The sequence below is a fragment of the Spinacia oleracea genome, chromosome 1 (assembly GCF_020520425.1).
Source record: "Spinacia oleracea cultivar Varoflay chromosome 1, BTI_SOV_V1, whole genome shotgun sequence".
NCBI lineage: Eukaryota > Viridiplantae > Streptophyta > Magnoliopsida > Caryophyllales > Amaranthaceae > Spinacia > Spinacia oleracea.
In genome coordinates, this window is record NC_079487.1 from 111,811,605 (window position 1) to 111,838,611 (window position 27,007).

At 35.5% G+C, this 27,007-nt stretch overlaps 2 protein-coding genes across 2 annotated transcripts; both read left to right on the top strand.

The window, feature by feature from the left end:
• The first annotated feature begins 492 nt into the window (after positions 1-492).
• LOC110805658 (uncharacterized) lies at positions 493-1,246 on the top strand. The gene is made up of 2 exons (XM_022011282.2): positions 493-979; positions 1,084-1,246. Exons 1-2 carry the CDS (start codon positions 521-523, stop codon positions 1,156-1,158), a joined length of 534 nt encoding a protein of 177 aa, XP_021866974.1. The 5' UTR covers positions 493-520; the 3' UTR covers positions 1,159-1,246.
• A 607-nt stretch (positions 1,247-1,853) lies between these two features.
• On the top strand, positions 1,854-6,491 carry LOC110805657 (uncharacterized). Its single transcript, XM_056834445.1, has 3 exons — positions 1,854-2,205; positions 2,298-2,497; positions 6,396-6,491. The coding sequence occupies exons 1-3, from the start codon at positions 1,854-1,856 to the stop codon at positions 6,489-6,491; spliced, it is 648 nt and encodes a 215-aa protein (XP_056690423.1).
• Positions 6,492-27,007: the final 20,516 nt, after the last annotated feature.

Here is a 27,007-nt window from a genome sequence, read left to right on the forward strand (position 1 = left end):
TTAATTAGACCCTAGCTACAACCATTAGAGTTGCCAATTAGCCCGGTTTATACCACCTACGATTTACAATTGTCATAGAGGATTTACCACCTAGGATTCGTACGTTGAGAAGACTTGGTTTGTACCACCAGGATTTACATATGGTGGCCTCTTCAAACGCTTTTTAGGTTCTTGCTCTGGTTTCAGGGAAAGAATGCATAAAGCTAACTCATCTAATGGATATATGATTGATTATGATTGATTTCCAATGGAGTAACCGTAACTATATGTATATCATCAGTCGGGCATTTGATTCTCATGTTTTTCCTATTCTAAACATTTATTTTATCCTCTTAAAGTTAACTAGCTCTTGGTATTCTCCGAATTTAAGAGTGATGTTCAAAGGTTTTACGTTACAAACATTCATTCTATATTCCCATACCACACGCTATAAAAACCAATCATATCAATCATGTGCATACATAGCAGCAAGCTACGTATATAATCCGAATCGAAACCTTAACATCACAAAATTCACAATATGGCAGAAACTAAGGTGAGTTTGAAGCTCCTGATCGATACCAAGGCTAACAAGGTTCTCTTCTCTGAGGCCAGCAAGGATTTTGTGGACTTTCTGTTGCACATATTATCATTGCCAGTTGGTTCCGTTGTGAAGCTTCTCGAAGAGAAAAGTATGGTGGGTTGTCTTAGCGACCTATGCAGGAGTGTCGGTGTTCTTGACGCTGACTACTTGATGAGTAAAGCCAGGGTAAACTCCTTGCTCAATCCTAGTGCTAACTCTAATGTTCCTTTGTTAACTCTTAATACTGCCGTTAATACTGGCGGGGGATATGTTAAAAGTGTTGTGACTTACATGGTGATGGATAATTTGGAGGTGAAACCGATGTCTACTATTTCTGGGATTACTCTCATGAATAAGTTTCATGTCAAGGATGTGGCTTTATTGATGGAGAAAGAAGTTGAAGTTGGTCTTACTGAGGTAATATTGTAATTATATTATACAATTTCTGGTTTGACTTTAATTTTGTGATTCAGAAAAACAGGACAAACTCTAATTTGATAGATGCTGTTATGTTTCTACAGGGATTAGCTATGCTGAAAGCCTCTTTCGAGACCAAAGACGTGCTGTCCACTGTCTTTCTGGGAAAGAAAAAATAGATCGACGTTCTTCTGCATGCACTTCCTTGAAAGAAGTTAGCTACCGTTGTCATCTAAATCTTGTTAGTTTGTGGATCAATTAAATAAAGTGGTGTTGTCATTTTGATCTAACTCTCTGTGTTCCAAATAGTTGTCATTTTAACTAATTAAGAATTTAAGTTTTCGTGTTACGATTGGATTCCAATCGTCCAATGTGTGACCACTTTTATTTCTTCGTCATAGCTTGACTTGGCCATGATTGCCGTTTCCTAGGAAGCAAATACAATTTGGAAATCCAATCATCCACGAATACATTCACTCTACTAGTTATGCATTGAGCTATTTCGGAGTACTATTATTGAATTTACTATGCTTTGCATCCTCCATCCTCCCTTTAATTGGGAATACAGGGACATTCAAAATCAAAATTAGGCATAAAAGCACAATTAATATCAAGGGTATATTTACTTGGGACGTGAATTGAAATTTGAAATACAAATGTATATATTTTCTTGGCCATTGAAATTTTCCAAGAAACATCGAAACCAATTAAATTACATCGGGAACTCACTAACTAATGGTGACGAGATTAATGCTACAGCAACTACGTACTCCGTACAAATATACAACCTCCCCTTATAATTTATAAATATAGACATAATACATGCTAATCAATGACTAAAGAAAAGAGGAAAAACAAAAAAAAGCAAAATATAATGGCTGAACAAAGTGAGAGTAAGGTAATAAGTCTGAAGCTGCTGATAGATACCAAGGCAAACAAAGTTCTGTTTGCAGAAGCAGGAAAAGAATTTGTGGATTTTCTGTTCCACATTATGTCTTTGCCAATTGGTACAGTTATCAACCTTCTGAATGTCAATAGCATGGTGGGTTCTCTTGGAGCTCTTTACAAGAGCATCGACTCTCTGAGTAGTGACTATTTCCAGCCCAACCTCAGCAAGGAGACGGTCCTCAAGCCTAGAGCACCTGTTAATGTTCCTCTGTTGTCGCTGAATGATGCTGCCCCAACTGACAAGAAAGTATTATATCGGTGCAACTCCTCACACAGTGGTGTTTGTGTTATTATACTGATTGCCCAGGGACAGTTTGTCGTAATTGTCACTACCAAATGCATACTGTGTTGAACTATGTCGCGCCAATAGGCTCACAGAATAATGCAGCATCTGCAAGTACTGAGGTCGGAAGTGGTGGATATGTGAAGGCGTTGGTAACTTATATGGTTATGGACAACTTGGAAGTTAAGCCAATGAGTACCATTACTGGGATTACTCTCATGAACAAGTTCCGTGTGAAGGATGTCTCTGCTTTGGAGGAGAAGGAGGTTCAAGTTGGGCTCAACGAGGTACTACTAATTAACTACGAAGTAATTAACTTTCTTTTTTATTTATTTGTTTTGTGTGAACAGTGAACATACTGTGATTAATAGTTGACTTAAGGCTCCGTTTGTTATGGCGTAAAATGTTTTCATTGTAAAATGATTTTCCATGGAAAACATTTTTCAAGGGAAAACACAATTTCAAACTAGTTTTTCTTTGTTTGGTAACTTAAAGGAAAATGGGAGAAAATGGTGAAGATTGAGGGGAAGAAAGGAGAGGGAGATAAGGAGTAAAGAAGGAAAAGTGGTTTCCCTCCCTATGGTTCGACGATGCATGAAGAGTAAAGAAGGAAAAATATATTCTTCTTTCCTATGGTTCGACGATGCATGAAGAGTAATAATTATGAATATGTTTTGAGAGGGAAGTCAAAGATGAAGTAGAAGCAGCGGGTTATTATTTATCAATAAAAGCTTTGAAGGAAAATCACCGTATGATGTACGTATCACATAGAAATTTACTAGGTATCATATGGAACTTCACTTCTACAAGGTTTCGCATGAAAGAAGATGGTAAGGAACTCAGGGGGAATAAGGTAGGGAACATTGAACATGATTTTGATATTCGATGATGGAACTTATATTTAATGGTAAGTCCTTTCTATATTATTATATGATCTTATACTCTAGGAAAGCTCAAAATTTTGTAATGACGCATTTGTTTAAAAAAAAAAAAATCAAAAAAAAAAATCAAAAAAAAAAAAATTAAAAAAAAAAAAAAATCAAAAAAAAAAAAAAAAAAAAAAATATCAATCAAAAAATTGAAGCAAAGGTGATCAATTCTTGTACTTTATTATTTTCTCCTATAATTCAATTATTATGAAGAATATCAATGAGTTACAGAAATTTAAACTCATACACTCGTTGAGCAGTAAAGGAACAGACGGTTCTAGGACCAGGAACAGGAAAAGGAAGCAACACTAATGTTAGTTCCTGTTCCACTAAACTTGGTAAGTTGAACAGCCACTGCAGGCACTGATTTCAGCAGTCAGTCCACGTTTCACTATGATGTCAGTTCCTTATGGAAGATTGGTGATATATGGGAACTTGGTACGATAAGGTGCTACATACAAAGAGATGGAGGTGTGTTGGGTTTGGTTTCATATTCATTAAAAAGCTCTAATGATTGTTGAGGACCTCATTTAAAAGAAGAAACCACAAACACATTATCTACCCTTGGTTCCCTCTACTCGATTATTCACCAAGCCTTTTCTTCACACCATTTCTACTTCATTCTCGCCCTTGGCAATTAACAATGAAACCATTTTCTTCTAACCTTTTTTTTTTTGATATTATTTGTCAAGTTACTTCATTGCTTCTAACATTGGGTCTTTGGATTGTGAATTGGAATTATGTAGCAACAACATCCTTAGTTCAAAATTGGAAACTCGAGGACTTTTGGGACAAACAAGTGTCTAAGCTATAAGGTGGTGTGTGTGACATATAAACTCAGGGTGTGTATGGTTAACCTAAAAAGATTGTGTGCTCAATAACCCTTTTCGATAATGCCAAAAGGGGGAAGAGTATGTATGATGCTTATTGTTTGATATAATACAGTCTAAATCCTTATCTAATTTGGTGTTTATCAGTATTGCTCTTACTCTATCATTTTACTTGTTCATTAGTTGTTGGTTTACAAAATTAAGGGGGAATAGATCTAAATCTTTTATTGCTTAACGTGTGATAAGCATCATTAGTTTGTCATCATCAAAAAGGGGGAAATTGTTGAGTAATGAGGTTTTGATGATTGTAAACTAATGATGATTATCTATTTAACATGTGTGTCAAGATGCGCGCAGGATGAACAAGTTATGATTGAAACAAGAAACAAGTAACACGAGCAATGAGAAGTTATTGTTCACTAAAGTGAAGATGGCTACGTCATACATGTTGTTTATATGTAAATTAGCATTTACATTGGTAAACTTCATGTGGTAAGTACAGTGACAAAGGAAGAACGAAATGATACTTTATATGGTCCAGCAGGAACAACCAGAAAGAGATCAGAAACTGTTTATCAGAGTTCCTAGTTGTCTGACTGTTCCTGTTCCTAGTCACATGTACGACATGTACTTGTATGCGTTAATAGAGTTTAGGAGTGCATATAATACTTTCATATTTGCATCCTAATATGTTTGTTATACTGTAGGTAAGAGTCCATATTGGGATAAGTTGTTTATTAGACGTAGGATTTTGCATTAGTCTAGGTCTCTCATATTATCCTATCATAAGTACATATAGTTGTATGTGCTTAGGACTCTTCATATAGTTAGATATGCATTAGGAGTCTTCTAGGAATGCATATCATAGCTGGTGTCATTTATCATATATTATGATGTATTGTAGACGGTTTAGGAGTCTAAGAGTTTTAGTTTGCATAAGCATTTTAGGAAAGATTAAATGCTTAGAGTTTAAGCTTTCATAATTAGTATTATGCGTAGTATAGGACTGTTTAGATTCACTGTATTTTAGGTATTTGAGTCACATAATATTTGCCATACATATTAAAGTTCTTATTAGGGTAGGAATATTATTTATTAATATATTATATTCCATATTATCCTATGTGTATTTTAGTCAAGCAAATATTATAATATATGATTTATGCATATCTATCATACTTGACTCAATATCTAACGTGGTTTATTATGCATGCAAAGAAATGATAAATGACGTGTGTAGGTAAGACTTTGAAGAAGACCCAAAGACTTACAGGAAGAACGAGGATTCAAGAGTTAGAGAATCCAAGAGAAGAGGAACTTGGACTCGAGGAGAATTAAGAGTACAAGTACAGAGAAAGAGAAGAGAAGAAAATCTAGTAGCATTAGTGTGCTTAATAGATTTGTTTTAGAAACTGAAAGTTCAGAGCTGGTGGAACAACGTACGTGGAACAGTGTCAATGACGAGGGTATTGGTCATAGTCTGCACGTAGTATATTAGGATTGCATGAGTATAGTATTTAGATCACGTTACCTTAGAGTTTGTGTCCTAATAGAAGTTTAAACATAATAATACTAAGTCATGTACTAAGGGGTTTTAGTATAGTTAGGATTATGTGTTTGATAGTAATTAGGATTGCATTAGTTAATGGTTAAATAATGTTTATCTTATTTAAGAGTCATGGTGGGAAAGGAGTGTCGTTTAGATAGAGTTTTCATTAATATATCTACTGCATAAAGAGTTATTATCCGATCATATGTTTGTTAGAGTCTTAGGATAAAAGTCTATCATGATAGAGTTCTATTAGGTCTAGGATTTCTAAATAAAAGATAAACATAAAATATATCTTCTAGGGTTAATAGGTAACATGCATCACTATATATACTGCATTCATAAGTCTAGGAAAATTGTCTGACTTAGTGGTGTTACGTGCTTAAGTTAAAAATCTACATTATAACCCACGTCAGTACCGTCAGTTCCTGTTCCACATACGTAGTTCCTGCTCCAACAGAATTTCAGATTCTATTTGTTATTCTATCTTTTATATTTGAGAGTTGGGAAGGGGTTTGAGTGAACCTTGTAATTGAGAGAATCAGCTTGAGTCGAGCTGAAGAGTTGAGAGAGAAGATCTCTAGAGAGATCATTGAGAAGGAACGGTTGAGGGACTGTTCATAAGGGAGTTGAGTTTAGGGAACTGTGATTTTCCTAATTAGTAAAAGGGTTTAAGTCCCTACGGGGCCGTGGTTTTTCCTCTCTATTAGGGTAGAGAGGTTTCCACGCTAAAATCTCTCTTGCAATCTCTTAATGTTTTTAATTCCGCGAAAAAGTAGATCCAACATCTACCAACACTAATTCACCCCCCCCCCCCTCTTGTGTTGTTCATCTAAACTAACAATTGGTATCAGAGCCGGTGCTCTATATTTTACAGGTAATCCTGATGAGTGATCCGGGAAAAGATGAACAAAGTTATGAAAGAAACAGTTCCCACAATTCTGCTGTTCCTGATGGACGAAAAGGAGGATAGCACGTATTTGATGATGATGATTAACACAAAGATTGAAGAAAAATAATTGGAGGTAAATTTTCAATCTTTATGATATTATTTATGTTCGCTCTTAATTGTTAAATATTATGAACATCATACGTTATATATTATTGGCCATATGTGTGTTCATTCCGTAACGCAGAAATAGAAATCAACGATTGATTGTGAGCAACCTTGAATTAACCATGTTCATTTACAAGTTTTCAATAGGGCTTTGCTTTAAATTTAAAATAGTTCTTGCGGTTTTGAAGAGGAACAAAGTGGTCTTGTTTGTTGCACAATTCCAGCAAAATTAAAATTTTCTACTAGTCTTGTCGATATTAAAAATATTTCTATTTTTCCAAAAGGTTTGAAATATAATTTTATTATCTTGAATCTGAAAAGTTTGATTTTTAAATAGATTTTAAAAATTGCAAAGAATTTGTTTCATAAATATTTTACCAAGAACATGTGTGCAACAAGACTTGTTAAAAGCAATATTGATTTGAGATATCAAAAATTGTTTTTGCAAATTGTCGAAAAGGTCATGTAACTTGAATTGAACCACGTGACCATGAACACCAAAATTATTGAGATGGAACTGAGATTCGTTGTTCCTTGTGTTGTTTTCGGTAAAACAATTTTTGGTTCCAAAAGAGTTTTGAAATCTGTGTTTAAAAATTATTGAACTTCTTCATAATGCAAATAAAAAGGAAAAATCAGATTTTCAAAATAAAATTTTCAAAATATGAATTTACTAGGACCAACCTATATATCGTTTATGGAACAAGTCATATCAATTTCAAAACAGGTTTTACGAATCAAAATAAGTTTCTTATTGGTGAAGTGTTGAACACATGTAGGTAACTTATATGGAAATTTCCGACTTTAAGTTTTCAATTGACTTTGATGGAACTCAGACATGTTCCTACAACTGGTTCTAGTAAAGATGACCTTATCTATTTTTAGAATTTGAAATCCGACTTTAACTGTTTTAAATACGATTTTTTATGTGTCTTCAATGGAAGAGAAGGTTTTCAAATCATTTCAAAAAATTATCAATCTTCATCTCACTAGAAACAGTACAAGGAACAAATCTGGAGGAACTGATTGTTCCTACTTATGGGAACTGAATTATTTAGGCACTGTTATTTTAATATTCTCAAATAGTATGCCTAAAGTCAAGAAGGTTATGCATTATGAACTATTCACTTATTCAGTACCATATGAATGCATAATTAATCTTGTTAGTATTAGTAGTATAGTAGAACATGTTTGAAAAAAAAAAAAAAAAAAAAAGGGGCACATATGACTACTCCTACTAACAAGAAGGGACTCAAGCAAATTTGGGTACCCAAGACCAAGAACTGATCTATTTTGCAGGCCATATGTGAGAAAAGTGGTTTCCCTCCCTTTCAAATGGAATGGAAAATTGTTTTACATCCCTTACCCAACCAAACAACGTAAAATGATTGAAAAGGGGAAAATCGTTTTCCATGAAAACGTTTTACGCCCTACCAAACGGAGCCTAAAAGTAATTTTAATTGGACATGGTGACGTTTGCAGGGAATAGCAATGCTGAAAGCTTCCTTGGAGACCAACACGGTGCTGACCACTATCTTCCTTACGAAGAAGATCTTTTTCAATCAATGAAACATTTCAAATTCCAGCTTTACTTTCTTTGTCTACATTAATTTGATCTCCTAATTCCTTTGAATTAATCCAATACGGCCACACATGACACATTGTACGACGTTGGTCTTTATTAGTACAAGGAAAACATCTACTCTGTATATTACAAAACCCTATGTCTCAACTCTAAAGCACAGGATAATGATAGAGCATATTCGGTTGTTACAAAACATGTCTCAACTCTAAACTCTAAAGCCTGTGGCCTTTGCTAATGATAGAGCATATTAGGGATGCATTTACCAATTACCATAATCAATGTTTTGCCTTTTGGTTCCCGAATTTATCCCTTCGGTGAACCTCTCCTTAATTACTCCGTAGTACCTAATTGGATGTTCAACTCATCATCTTCCATACGAGTCTACTTCTACAGTTGTACTCTATACTCCGTATTATTGTATTAATGACATATATGATGATGCACTAAAGAAGTTTAAATACAGTGGCTTTTGAAATTCGTGAATAAATTTTGAAACAGCTAGCTAGAAATTAAAGAATCATCCGAGGAAATTGATTAATTAGCACGTACCATGGTGACTCCATAACTTCCACAATTGACAGAATAATATACGATCGATTGACTTCTCTACATTTCATGCATATCTACTCCGACCGTATTAAGAAAAGCATTATCTCACTATGGCCGAGAATGAAATCAAGATGTATTTGAAAAGTCCAACAAGGTCAAGGTGGTGTGTGCAGAAGCTAAGCAGGCAAACCCTTAGTGGATTTCATCTTGCAAATAATGTTATTGCCGCTTTCAACAGTCACACAACTGCTGATTGCTGAATCAGAAACTAGGCATGGTGGGTTGCCTTGGAGCACTCTACACTACAAGAGTGTTCAATCTCTCGACAATCAGTACTATGAGCCGGATATCTGTAAATATTCAATGCTAAAGCCAATAACTGGTGTTTGTATTCCTTTGTTGTCACTTAATGATGTCCCAAATAGAATCAATTTTTACAAGTGTTCTAAGCATTCTGACCATGTCAGTGATCGTCGAGGGACAGCCTGCTCCTATTGCGGCGCTGGAATGACGTCTGACCTTAGTCTAAACTTTAAACTATGATCGCCCAAAATCATATGGGATACATTTAAGTCCAGGCTATGTGAAACGGGCGGCGACTTATATGGTGATGGATAACTTGGAGATCCAACCAATGTCAATCTCTCTCGTCAGGTCTGTTACCAAGGATTTTTATTCCATTGGTTCAACTTGCCTACCAGGAGGTAAATATTTACATTTTTCTTTTGCAGCATGTTTGTAAATAAATTGAAGGAAAGTAGTTAGTTACGAGTATTTGATTGTGTATGTTTTTATTTTACAGGCAATGGCACTGCTGAAAAAAAGCATCTTTGGAGAAGCAAGATGTGTTGACTACTATCTTCCTAACAAAGAAGATATGACATGCATCCTACAACTATTATTATGTACTACTAGTAGGCTATATGGTCTATCATCTCGCAATATCGCTGAGAATTCAATAAGTTGCATTTTTGGTTTTATAGTACGTAATGAACTAAGGTGAGTAGAGTGGATTGTCTAGTCCACCAAAGTAACAGTGAGACAAAAACATCTTATTTTATTTAATAACACAAATAAAAAATAATGAACAAATGAGTATATTAATCGTGATTTACAATGAACAAATTGTTGTATATTACCACAATACAATAATAATGTTGCTATAAGAATGTAGATAGAGTGGACTTATCTTGATGATGCGAACAATCGGAATATATAACGAACAACTAGTTAGTGGCTCAGCCGATGTCCCTGAGTGTTGGATAATGTAGTTTGAGTTTCTTTTACTCATTTCAAATTCACTTAAAAATTTCTTTGTGTATGCAGTTTCAGAATACTATGAATTTCATTATATATGTAGTTTAAGAATAAAATTGGTTAAGTTGTAACTTTTAAAAGAAAGTTACAATTATATATTGAGTTTCAAGTCAAAACACATTTTGGAAGGAAAAATAACAACACATTTGATTAGTTAAAATAATGTGCAACATTATGTTTTTATATTACTTTTTCTGTTAATTTAATAGTTTTATGTTTGTTTTGATGAATAAAAATAAAGGAACATTTTTTTTTAAATCATAAATAGTTACTCAAATATATAAATTTTGGCATTAAATTGTATACATACATAAGAACTTATTTTCTCTTTGTTAATTAATTGTTTAAGAGTCATAAGCTGGATTGATGGATAAAACTTTGCATTAAAATGTGAGAGGTCATAGGTTCGAGGATACATGACAATTTTTTTTGGTGAGAATACATTCATGACGTGTTACTTGTCAAGTCATCACGACACATGGCGAGATGGCATGGATTGCTTTGACTTTTAATAATATATATAGATATAGATTGTTGTGCCGTGACTGTCATAAAAGACGATTTCGCACTACGTCCCGGTGAAGTAAAATAGAAGTGGTCGTCCTCCAGGATTAACACATCCGAATTTGTGTGCACTCATATTCAAACCCGAGCAATATGAGAGAGAAAGAATGTGTTTGGTTTTCCTGGAAAACTAGATTTTGGGCTCGGGCGATGCCCCGAAGGCCGAGTCATCACTTGAATAATTGTAACTATGCCTATTTTTCTGTAAAAAAAATAAAAACAAATCATAATTAACTCATATTTATGTTAAAATCATTTTTCTTTCTTTGCTATCACTTTATTATATATCGTTTGCAAAATATAACACATAAATTTGCATAGCCAAGTGGATAAGTCATTAGTGGTTCCAATCACCAAGTCATGGGTTCGAATCTTGTATATGTAATGTAATTTTTGAATAATATTGGATGACACGTAATGACATGTGTCAAATTGAAAGAGGAGGGCGCCACGTGGCATTGCATACTTTTTTACAAACGCCTTTTAATAGATTAGTATAGATTGATGTTGTGTGTATATTTTTTTTTTGGAAGCTACGAAGTTTAAAGTTAGGAAGAGCAAGAGAAAAAAAAACAGGCAGAATAATAAAGACTATAACAGACGTCACTAAGGTTAATTAATCCAACGGTTATGTAATCAAATACAGATTTTCGTAACAAGGAATTAACCAAAATAGTACGGTACCTAAAAGAAGGTAAGGCCCACAAAACCCACGCCCACGCATCACATTCCCTAAGTCTCGAGGTTCGAGCCCAACCCGGCCCAACCAGGTAGCGTGAGCGTGTGTGTGTTAGAGTTACTTTAAGAGTGTCTGGCATGATAAGTAATGTATTGTGCATTAGCACGAGCACATACTAGTTTATTAATTATTTGATTATATATTCATTAAAAGGGGGCACAAAGTGCAAAAGAGGGAGAAAACATAGAAAGAGTAGTTGAGTAATTTAATAGGGCGGTAATATAGAGAGGTGAGTAATATTAGAGCAGATTTGGTAATCCCCAAAATTATGAAATTTATACAATTTTACGCAAATTTAGGGGGTCGTAACAGAAAATATATTACGTAATTTTCCGCCCGGGGGTCGGGGTCACCTACACATAAGGAACATCCGCCCCTAAGACGGAGATAGTAGATACTTATGAATGTTGAACTTGTACCATGCATGATATGAACTTCCATCATTTAAGCTCATACCACGGAACAAATTTAAAATGGATAAGTCTAATGTAAGGTGAGGTGATATGAAAATGAGGATCAAATAAAGGTAGGAATTTAAAACAATACGACGGTTTTAAGTAGAGTTGGCAATGGGTTAGGTTAGATCGGAATCAGGTCGACCCGTTTATATAAACGGGTTGAGATCTTTCCAACCCAACCTGATCTCTTTATTTAAACGGGTTGAGACTCTCAACCCAACTCGACTCGGATATAAACGAGTGGATCTGAACTTGACCTGTTTAAGTTACAAAAGGTCTTGCATGCACAAGGTGTACAATAAATTTATTGTACACCAACATACCTTTTACCCAATTTTCTCTAACTTTTATCCAATTTTCTCAAACTTTTATATTATTAAAAAAAACAGGTGATAGATAAACATTTTAAATGGTTAAATAATTAATTTTATACATTATTACTGATTGTGAAGAAATATTTTTTTATTAAAATGAAAAATTTTATCACTAAAAAATAAACTTGAACCTATATAAGGGTAACTTTAAAGCATTTTACGTTAAATTTATATTCGTTGTACAATATTTATCGTACACCCATGTAAATAAGAATTTGTGTTTAACTTATTTTTCTTTTAAGTGTAAATTGAGTTGAATAACAATTGCAAGGTGAATTTTTTGAAGCAAATCTACTGAAAAAACTAATACTTCAATAAGCATTTGACATAAATCAAAACGTTAAATAATTATTCAATGTAAGTTGAAGGAAATATAAGATCTTTCAAATAATATTCTACAGAGGTGTATTACATACGGAATACTTGTATGAACTTAAACGGGTTATGTAGGTTATTTTCGGGTTGAAAGTTCCAAACTAATCCAACCCAACCTATTTAATCAAACGGGTTGTAATAGATTCATCCATTCAATTAAACGGGTTAAAAATCTCGACCCAAACCCTTTATTATTGTGTTGGATTCGGATTAGGTTGATGGGTCGGGTAAGTTTTTGCCATCTCTAACTTTTAATAGAGGGCAAGCATTTTTGTCTCTTTATTTACCGCTTTAATATCCTCTAATGGTGTAAGTGAGTAACTTTCACATTTTGAATGCGGAGTTGTTTAAATTGGAGTTAATTCAAAATACTTAGAATGGCTTTTCAATTAAAATACACGCGTGCCCATCGAAATTCCCAAAAAAAAAAATCGAAACAAAATTGAGTGCATTGATTCATCTATATAAATGTGAGCGATTATAGTTCCCCTCTCGCTATATATGTAAACACAACCACACAAAACCTCATTCACCGACTGTAATTTACGGAGTACTCCGTAGTTTTCATTTTGCAATGAAACTCAACATGGTGTCTCGTCAGAAAAACAAAAACAATAATCTCAAAACGATATTCCGTCAAACAAACAAAACAATTAAATTCAAGGTTTCCAGTAAAAAAATCAAGAAAAAGAATCTGTACATGTCCTGGTCGAGGAAAAACATGAGCTTCAATTTAAAGATATTTATAGATAAAAAAGCAAACAAGGTGGCGTTTGCAGAGGCAGACAAAGGTTTTGTGGATTTTATCTTCGACATTCCGTTACTGCCGCTTGGAACAGTTTGGCTTCTAACAAAGAGTAAGAGGAAGTTAGGTTGTATTGGAGATGTCTGCAAAAGTATGAAATCTCTCGATCATGCTAGATTCTTAGACCGTCATTTTAAGGTGTTTACCCCTACAAGGAATTCAGCAGGATATACGAAGGATGGTGTTTCGTACATTGTTATGGATAATTTGGAAGTCAAACCCATGTCTTTCTCTTTTATCAAGTCGATGTTCAAGGATATCGATTCCTTAGAGGAGAGAAAAGTTAAAGTTAGACCACAGGAGGTAAGCTAGCTTACTAAACCATAGCATAATCTTTTTGGGAGCTTTTTGGGCAAATAAAACTAGACAGAGAATATACATAAGTAATAGTGTATTAAACTTAGACAACTGTTGTTAAACGGATACAATTTTTAATTTTCGGTGGTTGTGTGTGTTTATGTTTACAGGGATTAGCTATACTGAAAAAATCGATTTCGAGCCAAGCGGTGCTGAGTGCCGTGTGTGTTCCTTGGGAAGAAAAACTAGTCTCCTCATTCATACAAAAACTAGATAAGACAGTTAAGTTTTGTGTTGTGGTTGGACATTTTGCTAAGAGCTTTTGTTTTTCCGTTTTTGGATCCATCATTAACTTTCTCTGGACTGAATAGTCATTTTCATGGTGAAAATTCAATCTGCATTCTCCAGTATTGTTTTTCTTTTTTTTGGAGTAGCAAAAATAGTAATACCATTTCATTTTGTTCATAGCTCTTTGATCTTGTGACGATATGCCATAACTTATGTTATATATACGACCTACTCCGTATATGATACAGATTGATCAAACTTGATTATACATCTTCTGATTCCTCTGCATTTTGCGTTATCGATGAAGTTAATTTGTCTAACCCAAATAATGTCAATGATTTTGTTTAAAGTCAAAACAATAGTTTTCATTGCTTCTATTACTTGCATTTTTTTTCATTGATTTTTGACAATTAACCCATTAATATTACCGTTTCTCCCTCGAAAATTTTGATCTTTTACCGAATTAGATACTTTTTAAAATCTATTTTTCAGACTAGCTAAAATTTATTTACCAAAATGACTGTTTTTACTTTGTAGCAAAAACAATTAAATAGGTTTGATTTGGTTCAATTTTGAATCTTGTTTTTTTTTGGGTTATTTATTTATCTCTACTTTTTGTCTACTTTTGATTTTCTTTTGAAATTGTGCCGACAAATAATTTAAAATCTTGCTCATGGTGTTGTAATTTCGATACATACACCATAGTAATAATTTAAGTACATTTATTTACCCATTATTAATATTTTATTTACGTTTACTTTTTGCCAACCTAAACCATAGTAATAATTTAAGTACGTTTATTTACCCATTATTAATATTTTATTTACGTTTACTTTTTGCCAACCTAAACTCGAACAGTAGGCGAATTTGTATTATACGGAGTAGCTTGTTATGACACATCATCTTCTCAAGCTACACCATTGGTACCTATTTCTTGCTCCAATGATAATCTAATTATTAATTAATGGTTTAAACTAATTTTTATTCAATTTATAGTTTCATACTCCCTCCATTCCTTTTTGATTTTCCCGTTTCTATAAATGTCGTTCCTAAATAATCTTCTTGTTTCTATTTTTGGACATGACTTTTTACCATAAATTTCCCCATCATTCCTTATTTAATTCATTCACATTTCCTCATTCACCCACCCAACCCAACTTTTATGATTTTTTTTATTACTTTAAACAAAATATCTTCTCTCTCCTTCATTTCTTTATTACTTTCCTTCATTTATTTATTATTTTCTCTTACACCCAATCATTATTCTTACACCCAATCATTACAAAATTCCATTTTCTTATTTTCCACCCCAAACTCTAAATAGGAAGATCATTTAGGAATGGAGGGAGTACTACTTAATAATGAATAATTACAATAATTTTAAAAATAAAATAATATACAATTGGTAATAGTGGTCAGACTTGTAATAAAAGAAGCAAAAATTTGCACTGTCAGCCACCTTTATTGCACGCGGTACTCCTCTCCTGCACGTCACTTTCACGCACACGTTTTAGAGTATTTAAATTCTTGGTTGAGTTTGCCAAGCAAATTTGTTTAACACAACGAATTCGCTTATCTGAGCGAATTAACAATATCCACAAGAACAATTAATTCACCTAATTGCTTTATATTTGTAATATTTGTGAGCAAATCCTATAAATAGCTTTTGAAGTTGCTAAGAGGCTAAAACTGTACGCAAATTGCCAATCAGTTCACTATTAAAAAAATTCAAACCGGTTCACTATATAAAAGAATCAAACCGGTTCATTGATTTTTTTAAAAATAACTCAAACCGGTTCATTGATTTTTAATTTAAAGTCAAAACAATAGCTACTCTGAGGAATACAATTTAAACGGATTGTTTAATAAACTATCTAATTTTCAATTTTTATTCACCAAAATGCTATTTTAAAAATCTATTTCCCAAACTAGCTAAATTTTATTTACCGAAATAACAATTTTCACTTTGTGGTAAAAACAATTAAATAGGTTTTGTTTGGTTCATTTTTTAAAATAGTGAACCGGGTCTTTTTGTTAGTGAGTGTATTCCAACTGGAACCTAGTTGTCATAAGTTGGCAACATAAGTTAAGTTATAATTATTTTGTAATTGCTTTTTAGCTATTTTGTCTCATGTATAATAATCCTTGTGGGATTATTACGAGCAACAGTGTGGGATTATTACTAGCAACAGTACTCCGTGTCATTTGTAATACTATTTTCCTCATTTTAGGAAATTAGTTTTTTCTTACTTTTCCTCTGTACCAAACGCTAAGGTCCTGTTCTTTAGAGCTGAACTGAACTGAACTTAATTTAACTTAACAGAATATATTACCGAAATAAATAATAAATAATAAACAATAAACAATAAACAATAAACAATAAACAATAAACAATAAACAATAAACAATAAACAATAAACAATAAACAATAAATAATAAATAGTAAATAATAAATAGTAAATAGTAAATAGTAAATAGTAATTAATAATTAGTAATTAGTAATTAATAATTAATAATTAATAATTAATAATAATAATAAATGTTAACTAATAACTAAAGAATAATTATTAATTAATAACTAAATAACTATATAATTAATAATAATCTGTAAATGATTACTAAATAATTACAATAAATGATAAATATTAATAATAATAATAATTCATAGTCAATAACTAATAACTAAATAATTAATAACTAATAATCCGTAACTAATTAATAACAATAATAATAAATTATATTAATTATTAATAAATAATTAGTTATAAATAATAATAAGTAATATAATAATATAAATATTAATATAAATAATAAGTAATATAATAATATAATATTATAAATATAAATAATAAGTAATACAATAATATAAATAATAATATAAGTAATATTATTAATAATAAATAATAATATGATGGCCTTTGCCTTGATGACCATATGATGATCCATCATTTGCACTTGCATTGTTGGAGAGTAGAATAATATAGCAGGTTGGTAGATCGAAGTACGATCGAAATCATGTGGCTTGGGTTGATTGAGAGAGTTGCATGTTTTCAGTACTTTAAAACGATTCTATTCATACTTTAATTATGTTTTGATTCGTTGAACTTTTAATACTTTGGTTTTTGGGCCGTTATGGTTCCAATTTGTAGGAGGCCTCGATAATTTAATTCTTTATGTTTTTGAAAAGTTAGTTGACATTAAATTCCGCTGCGTAATTCTGGTAATAGCCTTAACCGTTATCACGATGGCGGTAATACTTTAGTAATTCCTTTATTTTAAGTTGGAAAATGATTTTATAAAAGCAAGGAATTATTAGGGTGTTACAACGGAAGACAAAGAAAGGATCGAAAGTGTAAGAATGTCACAACTGGGTTGAAAAGACCTTATGAACCGCTCACAAGCATCTTGAGTCACTGAACGTGACTTTGGTAGCAAGCTATGAACCCCCAAAAATTGGGGAGCTGCTTTCAGATTAAGGGTTTTGAAAGCGTTGAATTCTTGCAACGCCAACCTAATATTAGAATTAACAAAAGTTAATCCCAAAGACCAAGTAACAACTACAACCCAAGAACACCAAACCTTCCATTGACTAACATTTCCTTCCTCTGCCATATCACCTAAGAGAATTACCCTAAGATTACTTCCAAAGCAACTTAACAACTTCCAGCACCAATACAGAAAATTCAACCCCTTCACTTCCTAAATTAAACACCACATCAACAAAAACCACGTTTGATTACCAACATCAACATCAACAAACTCATAAGGATACCAAACTACTAAACCACAAAGAAGCAATAACAACATTAACCTATTAAAACACATAAGGAAATAACCAACCCACCCAAAGAGCACCTAAGCCTACAAACAACTAGGGGACCGAGCCTTAGGGACACAAATCAGCAAAATTAAGAACCAATTTAGAAACCCTAATCTTTACCTTTACCGTCAAGGTCGGCGTTTTTCCGACACCGGCCACGAGACGACGGAGACAAGGCTAAATTCGAAATTAAAGATGCCAAAACCCTAATCTTTACCTTTACCGTCAAGACCGGCGTTTTTCGACACCACGAGACGGCGGCGACAAGGATATACTTTCGGAATTAAAGATTCGAAAACCCTAAAGACAACAGATCACAACCTAAACTAGTGTTTCCTATCCCAAAATAGAAACCCTATCCCTTAACTTTACCTTTACCGGCGATTTATCGATGGCGGCGCTACGGGAAGATCTGGAAATAGGCACCAAGGTTGATGAAAATCGATCCAACTAATCATCTGACCCGAACTCGGCTGAGCTTAATTAGGTCATTTCCTTCCGATGATACATACAAGCAAAAAGAGAATCCGACTAGAAGAGGAGAACACTAGGAGGAGTAGGAAGCAATCGGAATGAAGGCCTCGTTCCTTCTTCGACTTCTTCACCGGCGAAAAACACCACTGGGCACTTAGATTGACCACCTAACTACTATTACGTCGGAAGCACGCAAACTTACCGGTGGCCGTGAAGGTTGTGGCCACTGGTGAGCAAGCGACGCGGCTAGGGTTTAGGGTTTTTTAGGTTTCCTTTGGATGAGGAAAGGTAGAGAGAGAAAGAGCCGTGTTTTTTTATTACTACATCAATATATTACTCTGTATTATGTAAAGCGAACGAAACTTGTATTTAAACTACTAATAAGCCGAGTTACACTTTGGTTCGGATTAGTTCGGGTTGAGTTTTTGCAGTTATTTTCGGTTCGGGTTCATTTGATTTTGAGAAAGTCAGTTTGGGTTACTTTGGCTCAGATCGTTCGGGTAACGGGTCATTTCAGGTCAAATCACTTCCGAATTTGTTTCGATTTCAGGTCGGGTACATTTGGTTTTCGGGTCAAATTAGTGGATTTTTATAAAGTGGTAATTTTGAAATTTTCCTTAAAAAAAATACTCCACTATCAACTATCAGTTAATAAATTAATAAGTCCCCTTCAAAAAAAAAAAAAAGTCAATTAAATTGCCTAAAACTTTGTACCGGTCAAGTCGGGGCGAATATTAAGGGACAAAGAGAGTAATAAGCTTGGCGTGGACCGTGCCTATGCAAGCCCAAGACACGTAACCGACACGAGCACAACGTCATGGGTCATGTTTGGGCCATCTATTTTATGGTAAAAGCTCAACAAATCACGTTAAATTGATTGATATTGAATTCAGGCGCGTAAGCACAACATAATACAACAGGGACACATGTGAACTTGGACCATATTTGAAATTTTGAACACCCTTCTGAAAATTTTCAGCATGACATGACCCATAGTGACATAGCTAATGGACTTGAGATGGACCAGGCGTCCAGGCATGTGCAAGCCAAATAGAAGGCAAGACCGACATAGCCCACATACATCTTTAATGGTGCAATTGAATACGGAGTATGCCACAAACGGACGGAGTATTTATTTTTAATATTTAGTTTCCATTCCAAAAACAAGTTACCCAAGTCATTTCGAGTTTCTTATTGCATCCAAGAGTACTCAGTGAACATTGACTTCATTACTCCTTTTCTGATCGAGAATCTCGAAATGACCAAATCTTATGGGAACTGAAGGATATTCATCATTACCAATTATAATTGGGTGTAATGTGATTTTAAATGAATTATACGTCATTTTATTGTTGAATTTGATAAAATATAAACTTGTGTAGGAAAATTTGTTAATTTGTGTTCATATTTTGTATATTTATACCTAAATTAATGAAAATAAAATACGCGTTTTAAAATATTTCAACCCCGTTAGGTCGACCCGAACCCGAAAGTTCAGGCGCTTGAACAACCATTTGTAAACTCGAACCTTAACGTAACCGACCCGAATTAATCGAAATCCAAAAATATTTTTTTACAACCCCACACGGCCGACCCGTTTTGACAGGTCTAATTTTAAGGGATAAAACTGACCTCTTTGAAACATAAAAGACTAAATTGAACCTTTTGACAAACTCTAAGAACCTTTAATATGCTTAACTCCAACTTCCATCCTTAAATCACCAATTTACTTTTTCTATTAGCAAATCCAAAATTTGAAAGCAAATTTAAAATAACGAAGTGATTTTGAAAATACTACGGAGTACTCGTTGGCAAGTCAAGTTCTTTGACTTTCCTTTGACATGGTGTTAGTTTCTTTTTCTTTTCTTTTTCGAGGGAAAGTGGTGTTCTGGTACAACTATAACATTAATGTTATAGGGAAAGTGGTGTTTTGGTGCAACTTTTAACATTTTTTTCCCTTACTTTTCCAAGGGAGAATTTGCATAAAATCATCTTTTAGAATGGAAGTACACAGCCAGGTTCGGTCCTGAGTTTTTGGTGGTCCTAAGGCGAAAAAAGGTTTAGGCCCTTTCCGAAATGATATGTCTAATAGATAAATGAAATATATCGTTTCACTGTTGATGAAAAAAAGATGCATTAAAATTTTCGTCCCATCCGCTTCTAGAATTTTACCGGCCTGCTTGAGCACTTGCAAATTATTACTCCCTCCGTCCCAGATTAGTTGTTACATTTTCTTTTTTCGTCCGTCCCACATTAGTTGTTACACTTCTAGATTATGAATGACCCCACAATTATTATATTGTCTCTCTCTTCCCACTATATTCTTTTTTGTCCCCACACCCCCTCTCATTCAATTAAAAAATACCCCACTAACTCCTATCACATCTAGTTTTTCAATAAAATAACAATTGATTACCAAACAACCACTTATCACCTAAAACTTTGTGCAAAGGTAAGTGTAACAAGTAATTTGAGACGGAGGGAGTAGTAAAATAGATAATCACTTAATTACGGTATTAGGTAGTCAATATGAATAAATAGGTTTATTATTTGATACAAGAAAATAGATTTATTTTAGTACGAAGAAGTTATTTATTCTTGTTTTCATTGAATAAAGTTCGAAATTTCAATTTTCAATACCATCTAACATAGACTCATAGTCCATCATACAGGTAAATTCGCCTACAACTATTACCTGAATTACACATGAATATTAAAAGTTAAACTAGATGTCAAGCACTACACATGTAAGCTCGGTGGGACTTATTTGTCTTGAACATAATGCTAACATGAAAGAGGGAGTTTTAATGAGTTAAGAAATTAACATATACGGAGTAAAAAATATGATTTGAACCACATGCAAAACGATAAAAATCCTGGTTTCTCATTTTCATCGACAAATCCAAGTAAAAACCATTTAAAATTCAAAAAAACCAGAAATAATCACAAAAATCCCAAAAATAAAATATTAACGTACCCAAAATAATCTGTAGACATCAGATGGACATATTAAACAGAGTAAATGGACCAAAAACCCTAATTTTAAAATTTTTTCATTAATTTAAGAATTAATTCAAACATATTAGGTCAAGAGATTAACCACATGCAAAAGACCTAAAAACCCTAATCCATAAATGAATTACCTCAACATCGTCTTCTTCGCCAAAAAATTGCAGATCTGAGGTTGTGGGCAACCGATCTTCGTACTTTGACTCAACCTCTTCACCAGGCTCCACTTCCCTATTCTCAAACCACGCTTTCAGATAATTACGAGTACTCGTGTTTTCTTTATGGGTCAACCTCAAGTTATTCAAATACTCGCCAGAATATGAGTGCTCGTTATTTTGGCGCAATTACACTTCGAACCCCAATCACAGATAGGATCAGGAATTCTTTTCCCAGAAGTACCCCATAAAAGAATCAGCAAGAGATTTAGAAGAACGAGAACCCATTGAAAATCAAGAAAACCCTAAAAACTTTCGACTCAAAATCAAGATCTTGTCGAAAACGATTTGGGACCAAAAAAGGGGACAAATTTTGAGGGGATCTTGTCGAAACTATATTCCGATGATGATGTATCACAAATTTGGGTAGAAAAAACTTCAGATCTGAGTGATTTGAAGAAAGAGAGATAAAACAGAGGTGAAAAACCCAAGGGTTTTCGGAAGAACACATAGAGTTTGAAGAGAGAGAGAGAGCGAGAGGAGAGAAATGAGTTAGAGAGAGAGAAAGAAATCAGAGAGGAAGTGGGTGAGAAATGAGGGAGAGAGGAATTGAAAGGGACGTGGGTTATTATATTGAAAATGGAATGATTTGGGGATGGTAAATTAATTAAATATTGATGGTTAGGAAAATTAGGTGGGAATTTGAATGGAATCTTTGGTATTTTTTGGTAATTATGAAATGATATAAAGGTGTTTTGGGGAAAAAAATGTGTCAAAAAATAGAAATGTAACCAACGAAAAGAAACGTCTAAAAAGGAAACGTAACCAACATTAAGGAACGGAGGGAGTAGTTGATAGTGATTTTTTTTGTTTAAATATAGTTAGTGGGAAATGAGTAAAATAAAGGGATGAGGTGGGGAGGTGAGTTGAATTTTTAATTTTTTTATTTTTTAAAATAATAGGAATATATGTTGTCCATGTTAAGTGAGAGAAATAATATAATATTAGTAAAAATATTTATTTATAGAAACGGGACGAGTATTAAGGATGACTTTATAAGGAAAGCAGGGCAAGTATTAAGTGACGGAGGGAGTAATTATTGTTAGAGCAACATCAACGCTAAGTCTTAAGATTTGAATTTTGCTGACATGTCATATGACTCAGCTAGTCTTAAGATTACATATATCAATTTGTTGCATTGAAGTGAGATAGTCTTAACAAAGTCTTAAATGGAGTCTTGAAAAACTAAGACTCAACTTAAGACTCAGTCTTTGAGTTAAATAAATTAAAAAATTAAATATGTTATATTATTTGAGATGTTTTAAATGAGTTTGAAGGGTGAAGAGTTAAATTTGGATGAGTCTGAAGAAGTCTTAATAAAATTTAATTAATTAAATATTAGTGGAAAGCTGACATGGCATATGAAAAAAGTCTTAAGATAAGACCCCCATGATGTTGCTATTAGATATAATTGATGTTTCTCTTAGATATAATTTATGGGATGAAGAATTAAGGCCGTGATAATCACTGTCTAATACTAATTAACCAAAAAACAGAATTAAATATTAACTAATTAACTAATACTTTTAATACCACAAGCACTACCAAGCCCAAAGCACACACTAGGCCCATTTCTATTCAAACATAAGAGGTGGTCTACTAATATAAACAACTCCTTACATCTCCATTCTATCAATATGGAACAATTCCCAACAACAAAAACTCACCATTGTTAAAGACTACTCTAACAATTATTTCCCTCAATCACCAAAAATGCTTCCAACCTTCTAGTCTTCTACTTTGGGCGAGTATTACTGGGCTGAAGTCATTTTCCTCCGTCAGCAAATTAGCCACGCCTCGCCGCCGCCGTTTGTGACCATAATCTGGTGAGTGCCACACTTTCCTAGATACTACTCTACTAGTACCATTTTCGTTGAATCATTTCAATTTTGTTTGGTAATGTTAGTGTTCCGGTGTTGAAGTAGATGAAACAATGGGCTTCGAATGAAGGCCCTTTTGTGTGTGTTGAAGATCTTGCTAGCTCGGGGGTGTTTTCGAGGAAATAATTAGTAACCAACGTATGGTTGGTAGGTAATTTGTTACCAATTGTTGTGACTGAATGATAATCCGAAGTTAAATAGGGATCGAAAATACTTCCGTACCAAATTGGCGACTGGCACTTGTCCGGTAGTAATTTAGTAACCAATATTTGTACGGTTACAAAAATCCGTCGCTAAATGGTCATTTTCTTGTAGTGAATGCTCGGATTCTAGAGAGATAAGTTCTCTAGAAGAGTAGTCTTAAGGCGTGAAATGGACGTACCTTGGTATGTGAGCCATGACGGCTTATTTATAGTGTTTGTACAATAAATCCCCTTAGGTCATTTATTGCAAGTGGGCCTTGGGCCTTGATTGGCGGCTGAATAGCCTTTTGGACTGTAGTGGGTTTGATGTTGTTGCTGTGAGCCTTTGGGCTTTGGACTTAATGGCCCAATTGGTATTGAATTGGGAGCCCAAACAACATGCCCCCCAGACCCGACCCATTTTGAATTAAATGGGTGGGTTTCCAACTGTGGGAAGTCCAAAGGTCCTCTCTTTTTTCGAAGGGAAGATGATGCGGGTTCGTGGATGAGTGACAAGTGTGGAGAGCGGAAGTTGGGCGGTTTTTAGGACGTGGCCTATAAATACCGCATCTTTTTCTTCATTTCAAACTTTATTCACTCAAACGTTTTCATATCTTCAGAATTCTGGCAATTTCTTTGGGTGTTTTCTTCAGATCTTTGCATATTCATTGCGAATTTGCTTCGGGACTTGGCTTCGTTCTCTTCATCGGCGTTTTCCGCTTCCGGAAAGGTAATTTGTTTTCGTTTTTGCCTCCCTCTTTTTCTACTCCTTTCTGTGTATCTTCGGCATTCTCTATTTCACCATGGCTGGGGGAAGATGGAAAAAGAAATCCGATGTGGTGTCCTCCTCTAGTGATGAGGAGGACAGGGTTGCTCCCGGGGTTGGTGTTGGAGAGAGCTCGAGGAACGAGGCCCGTGCCGAGTCGAGCCAGGGGGCTGGTGTGACGGGTCGTTTTCCTATCCGCTCGCTCTTTCCGAGGCGGTGGGAGGAGGCTGATCCCTTGGGGAGGCTTGCTAGCCTCTACGAGGACAAGTCCGAGATTGCTGGCCCGGATGGAGTGGCAGTTGATGGGAAGTGGCTGGTGGATGCCAAGAAAGGGAGGTATCATCGGCTTGCCGAGGATTTATATGGCATTCAACATGCCTTGGGCTATTGGTGCGAGCTCCCGAAGTAGAAAAATGCGAGGGTGACTCGTACTCCTCCGGAATACGTTCCTGTGTATCTCCACCACTTCGACTTCGGGCTTCGGTTACCCTTGGATCCGTTCATCGCCCGTGTGCTGGAGGAGTACAGCGTCTCATTGGGTCAGTTGACCCCGAAGTCCATGCGCCATCTTGTGGGGTATCGCTGGATGTGCGATTACCTCGGCTACGAGCCGTCAGTCGAGGTTTTCAAAGAGATGCATGAGCTCGTGAGGAACGCGAATGCCGAGGCTGGTTGGTGGGCCATCAACAACAAGAATAAACGGAAAGGCGAGGATCTTTATATGACCGCTTTTCTGTATGTATCCTCGGTCCACGGGTGGAAAGAGCGATGGCTGTTGGTCCGTGTTCCCGTTGATCCGAGGCATCCTCATTACTTCTCGCCGCCGAAGTGGTTCGTGAAGCCGGACCCTTCGATGTCGCGGGTTGTCCCTGTTGATCGAGAGAATCCTGATCACGCCATGCAGTTGGAGTGGTTTAAAGCCAAGACGGCTCGGGAGCCGATGTATTGGCTTCCGAACCTGCACTAAATCACGCGGGAGGTCATCCTCGCTGCTGCTGGTCTCAGTAGGATATATGACAGGGGTGAGGTTTTCTTTGCTGAGATCGTGCTTCAGTTGGGGTGTTGACCTCCCCTTTCTTTACCCTTTTGAATCTCATCTTTTCTATCTCTTCTTTTTTGTGTAGATCAAGGCGAGAAAGCTGTTGACCCTGCGGTGCTTGGTTACCAGCTCAACGGCGAAGGGGTTCTCGTTCGTTGCCCTCCCTACGATTTCAAAGCGCAGAATCCTCGGCAGCCGAAGCTCGAGGATCACGAGTTCTCGGTTCACGCTCTTGCGCATCTGGAAGACGTTCGAGCCGACCCTTGGGATTCTCAGAACCCTGGAGAAGCTGTCTCGAGGCGGACAATGCTTCCTGAATTGGTAACTACCTCTGATCCGGTAACGCTGATTTAGTTCGTTTATTTTGTTTAGACTTCGGCTCTGTGGGTTCTTGTGGTCTTGATTTTGACCCTGTCTTCGGTGTCTGTTTTTCTTAGGGACCAGAGGTAACAGCCGATGCGCCTGTCATTTCCTCTGCTTCGTCTCCTCCATCTTTCGCCGCTCCCTAGGTAAGCGATCTTACATTCGCACTCTGCTTGCCTTCTTCGGCATTTTGGTCGTTGCTCATCCGCCCCCTTTTTTTGTAGGAGTCGAAGAAGCTAAAGAAGAGGAAAGCTTCGGAGAAAGAGACTTCTCCTAAGAAGCACATAAAGGAGAGTTCTCCTTCGAAGTTGAAGAAGAAAGTCGCTTCTTCGTCGAAGGTAACCCCTAGTCCCGAAGTTCTCGAGTTTTTGAGCCGTCGCCCTTATCTGACTGAGGAAAGAGTTCGGCAGGTTGTTGCTGCGGATCCCAGTCTAGCTGAGGCGGGCGAACGCTACCTTGCTCGATAGAAGGAAGAGATGGGTCCGCCGCCGAGCCTCAGGAGTAAGCTTCCGCTCCCTGGCCAGAAGCTGAAAAGCGTGGTGATTCTGGTACAGGACGAGTCTGTGAACCAGCTCATAGGCGAAGAGTTTACTACGCCTTCGCCTCTGAAGGCTGAGTTCACTCCAGTGGGGGGGACTGTCGCTGATGTCACTCCGATGGTGGAGATGTTCGAGATGGATCTCCCTTTTGGCGCTGCTGAGGCTGCCGAGGCTGCTGGGTCTGCTGATGCTGCTGCGGCTGGGCAGGGGAGCGATCTGCAAGATCCCCCGTGAAGGAAATAATGCCCTTGGTCCAAGTATGCATTCAATGTTAAGTCTAGTAAATGCGGTTCAGTATTAATAAACAAGTTAATAATTCAGTGAGATCAAGTGAGCTGAATGCCTAGCTAGAGGCCGCTTCAGTTCAAGTGGAATTAATGATATTAATCCACAGCTTACTCTTGACTGAACCCGTAGGGTCACACAAATAGTACGTAAACGGATCAAGTATTTAATGACATTAAATACTCCATCTATGGATATTCGGAATCGACGGATCTTGGTTTCAGTGGGAGCTGAGATCGTCACAGGCAAGAAATGAATACTCCGGAAACGATGATATTGCCGGAAACGGAAATATGGATCGTATCGGAAATATAAATATTATCCAAGTCGTAGATGTTGCCGGAAACGGAAACATGGTACGTATCGGAAAATATTATCGGAAATGGAAATATTGACGGAATCGGAAATATTGCCGGAAACGGAAATATTGTCAGAATCGGAAATATTATCGGAATCGGAAAATAATTCCGGAAAACGGAAATATTAAATATTTGTTCGAAACGGAAATT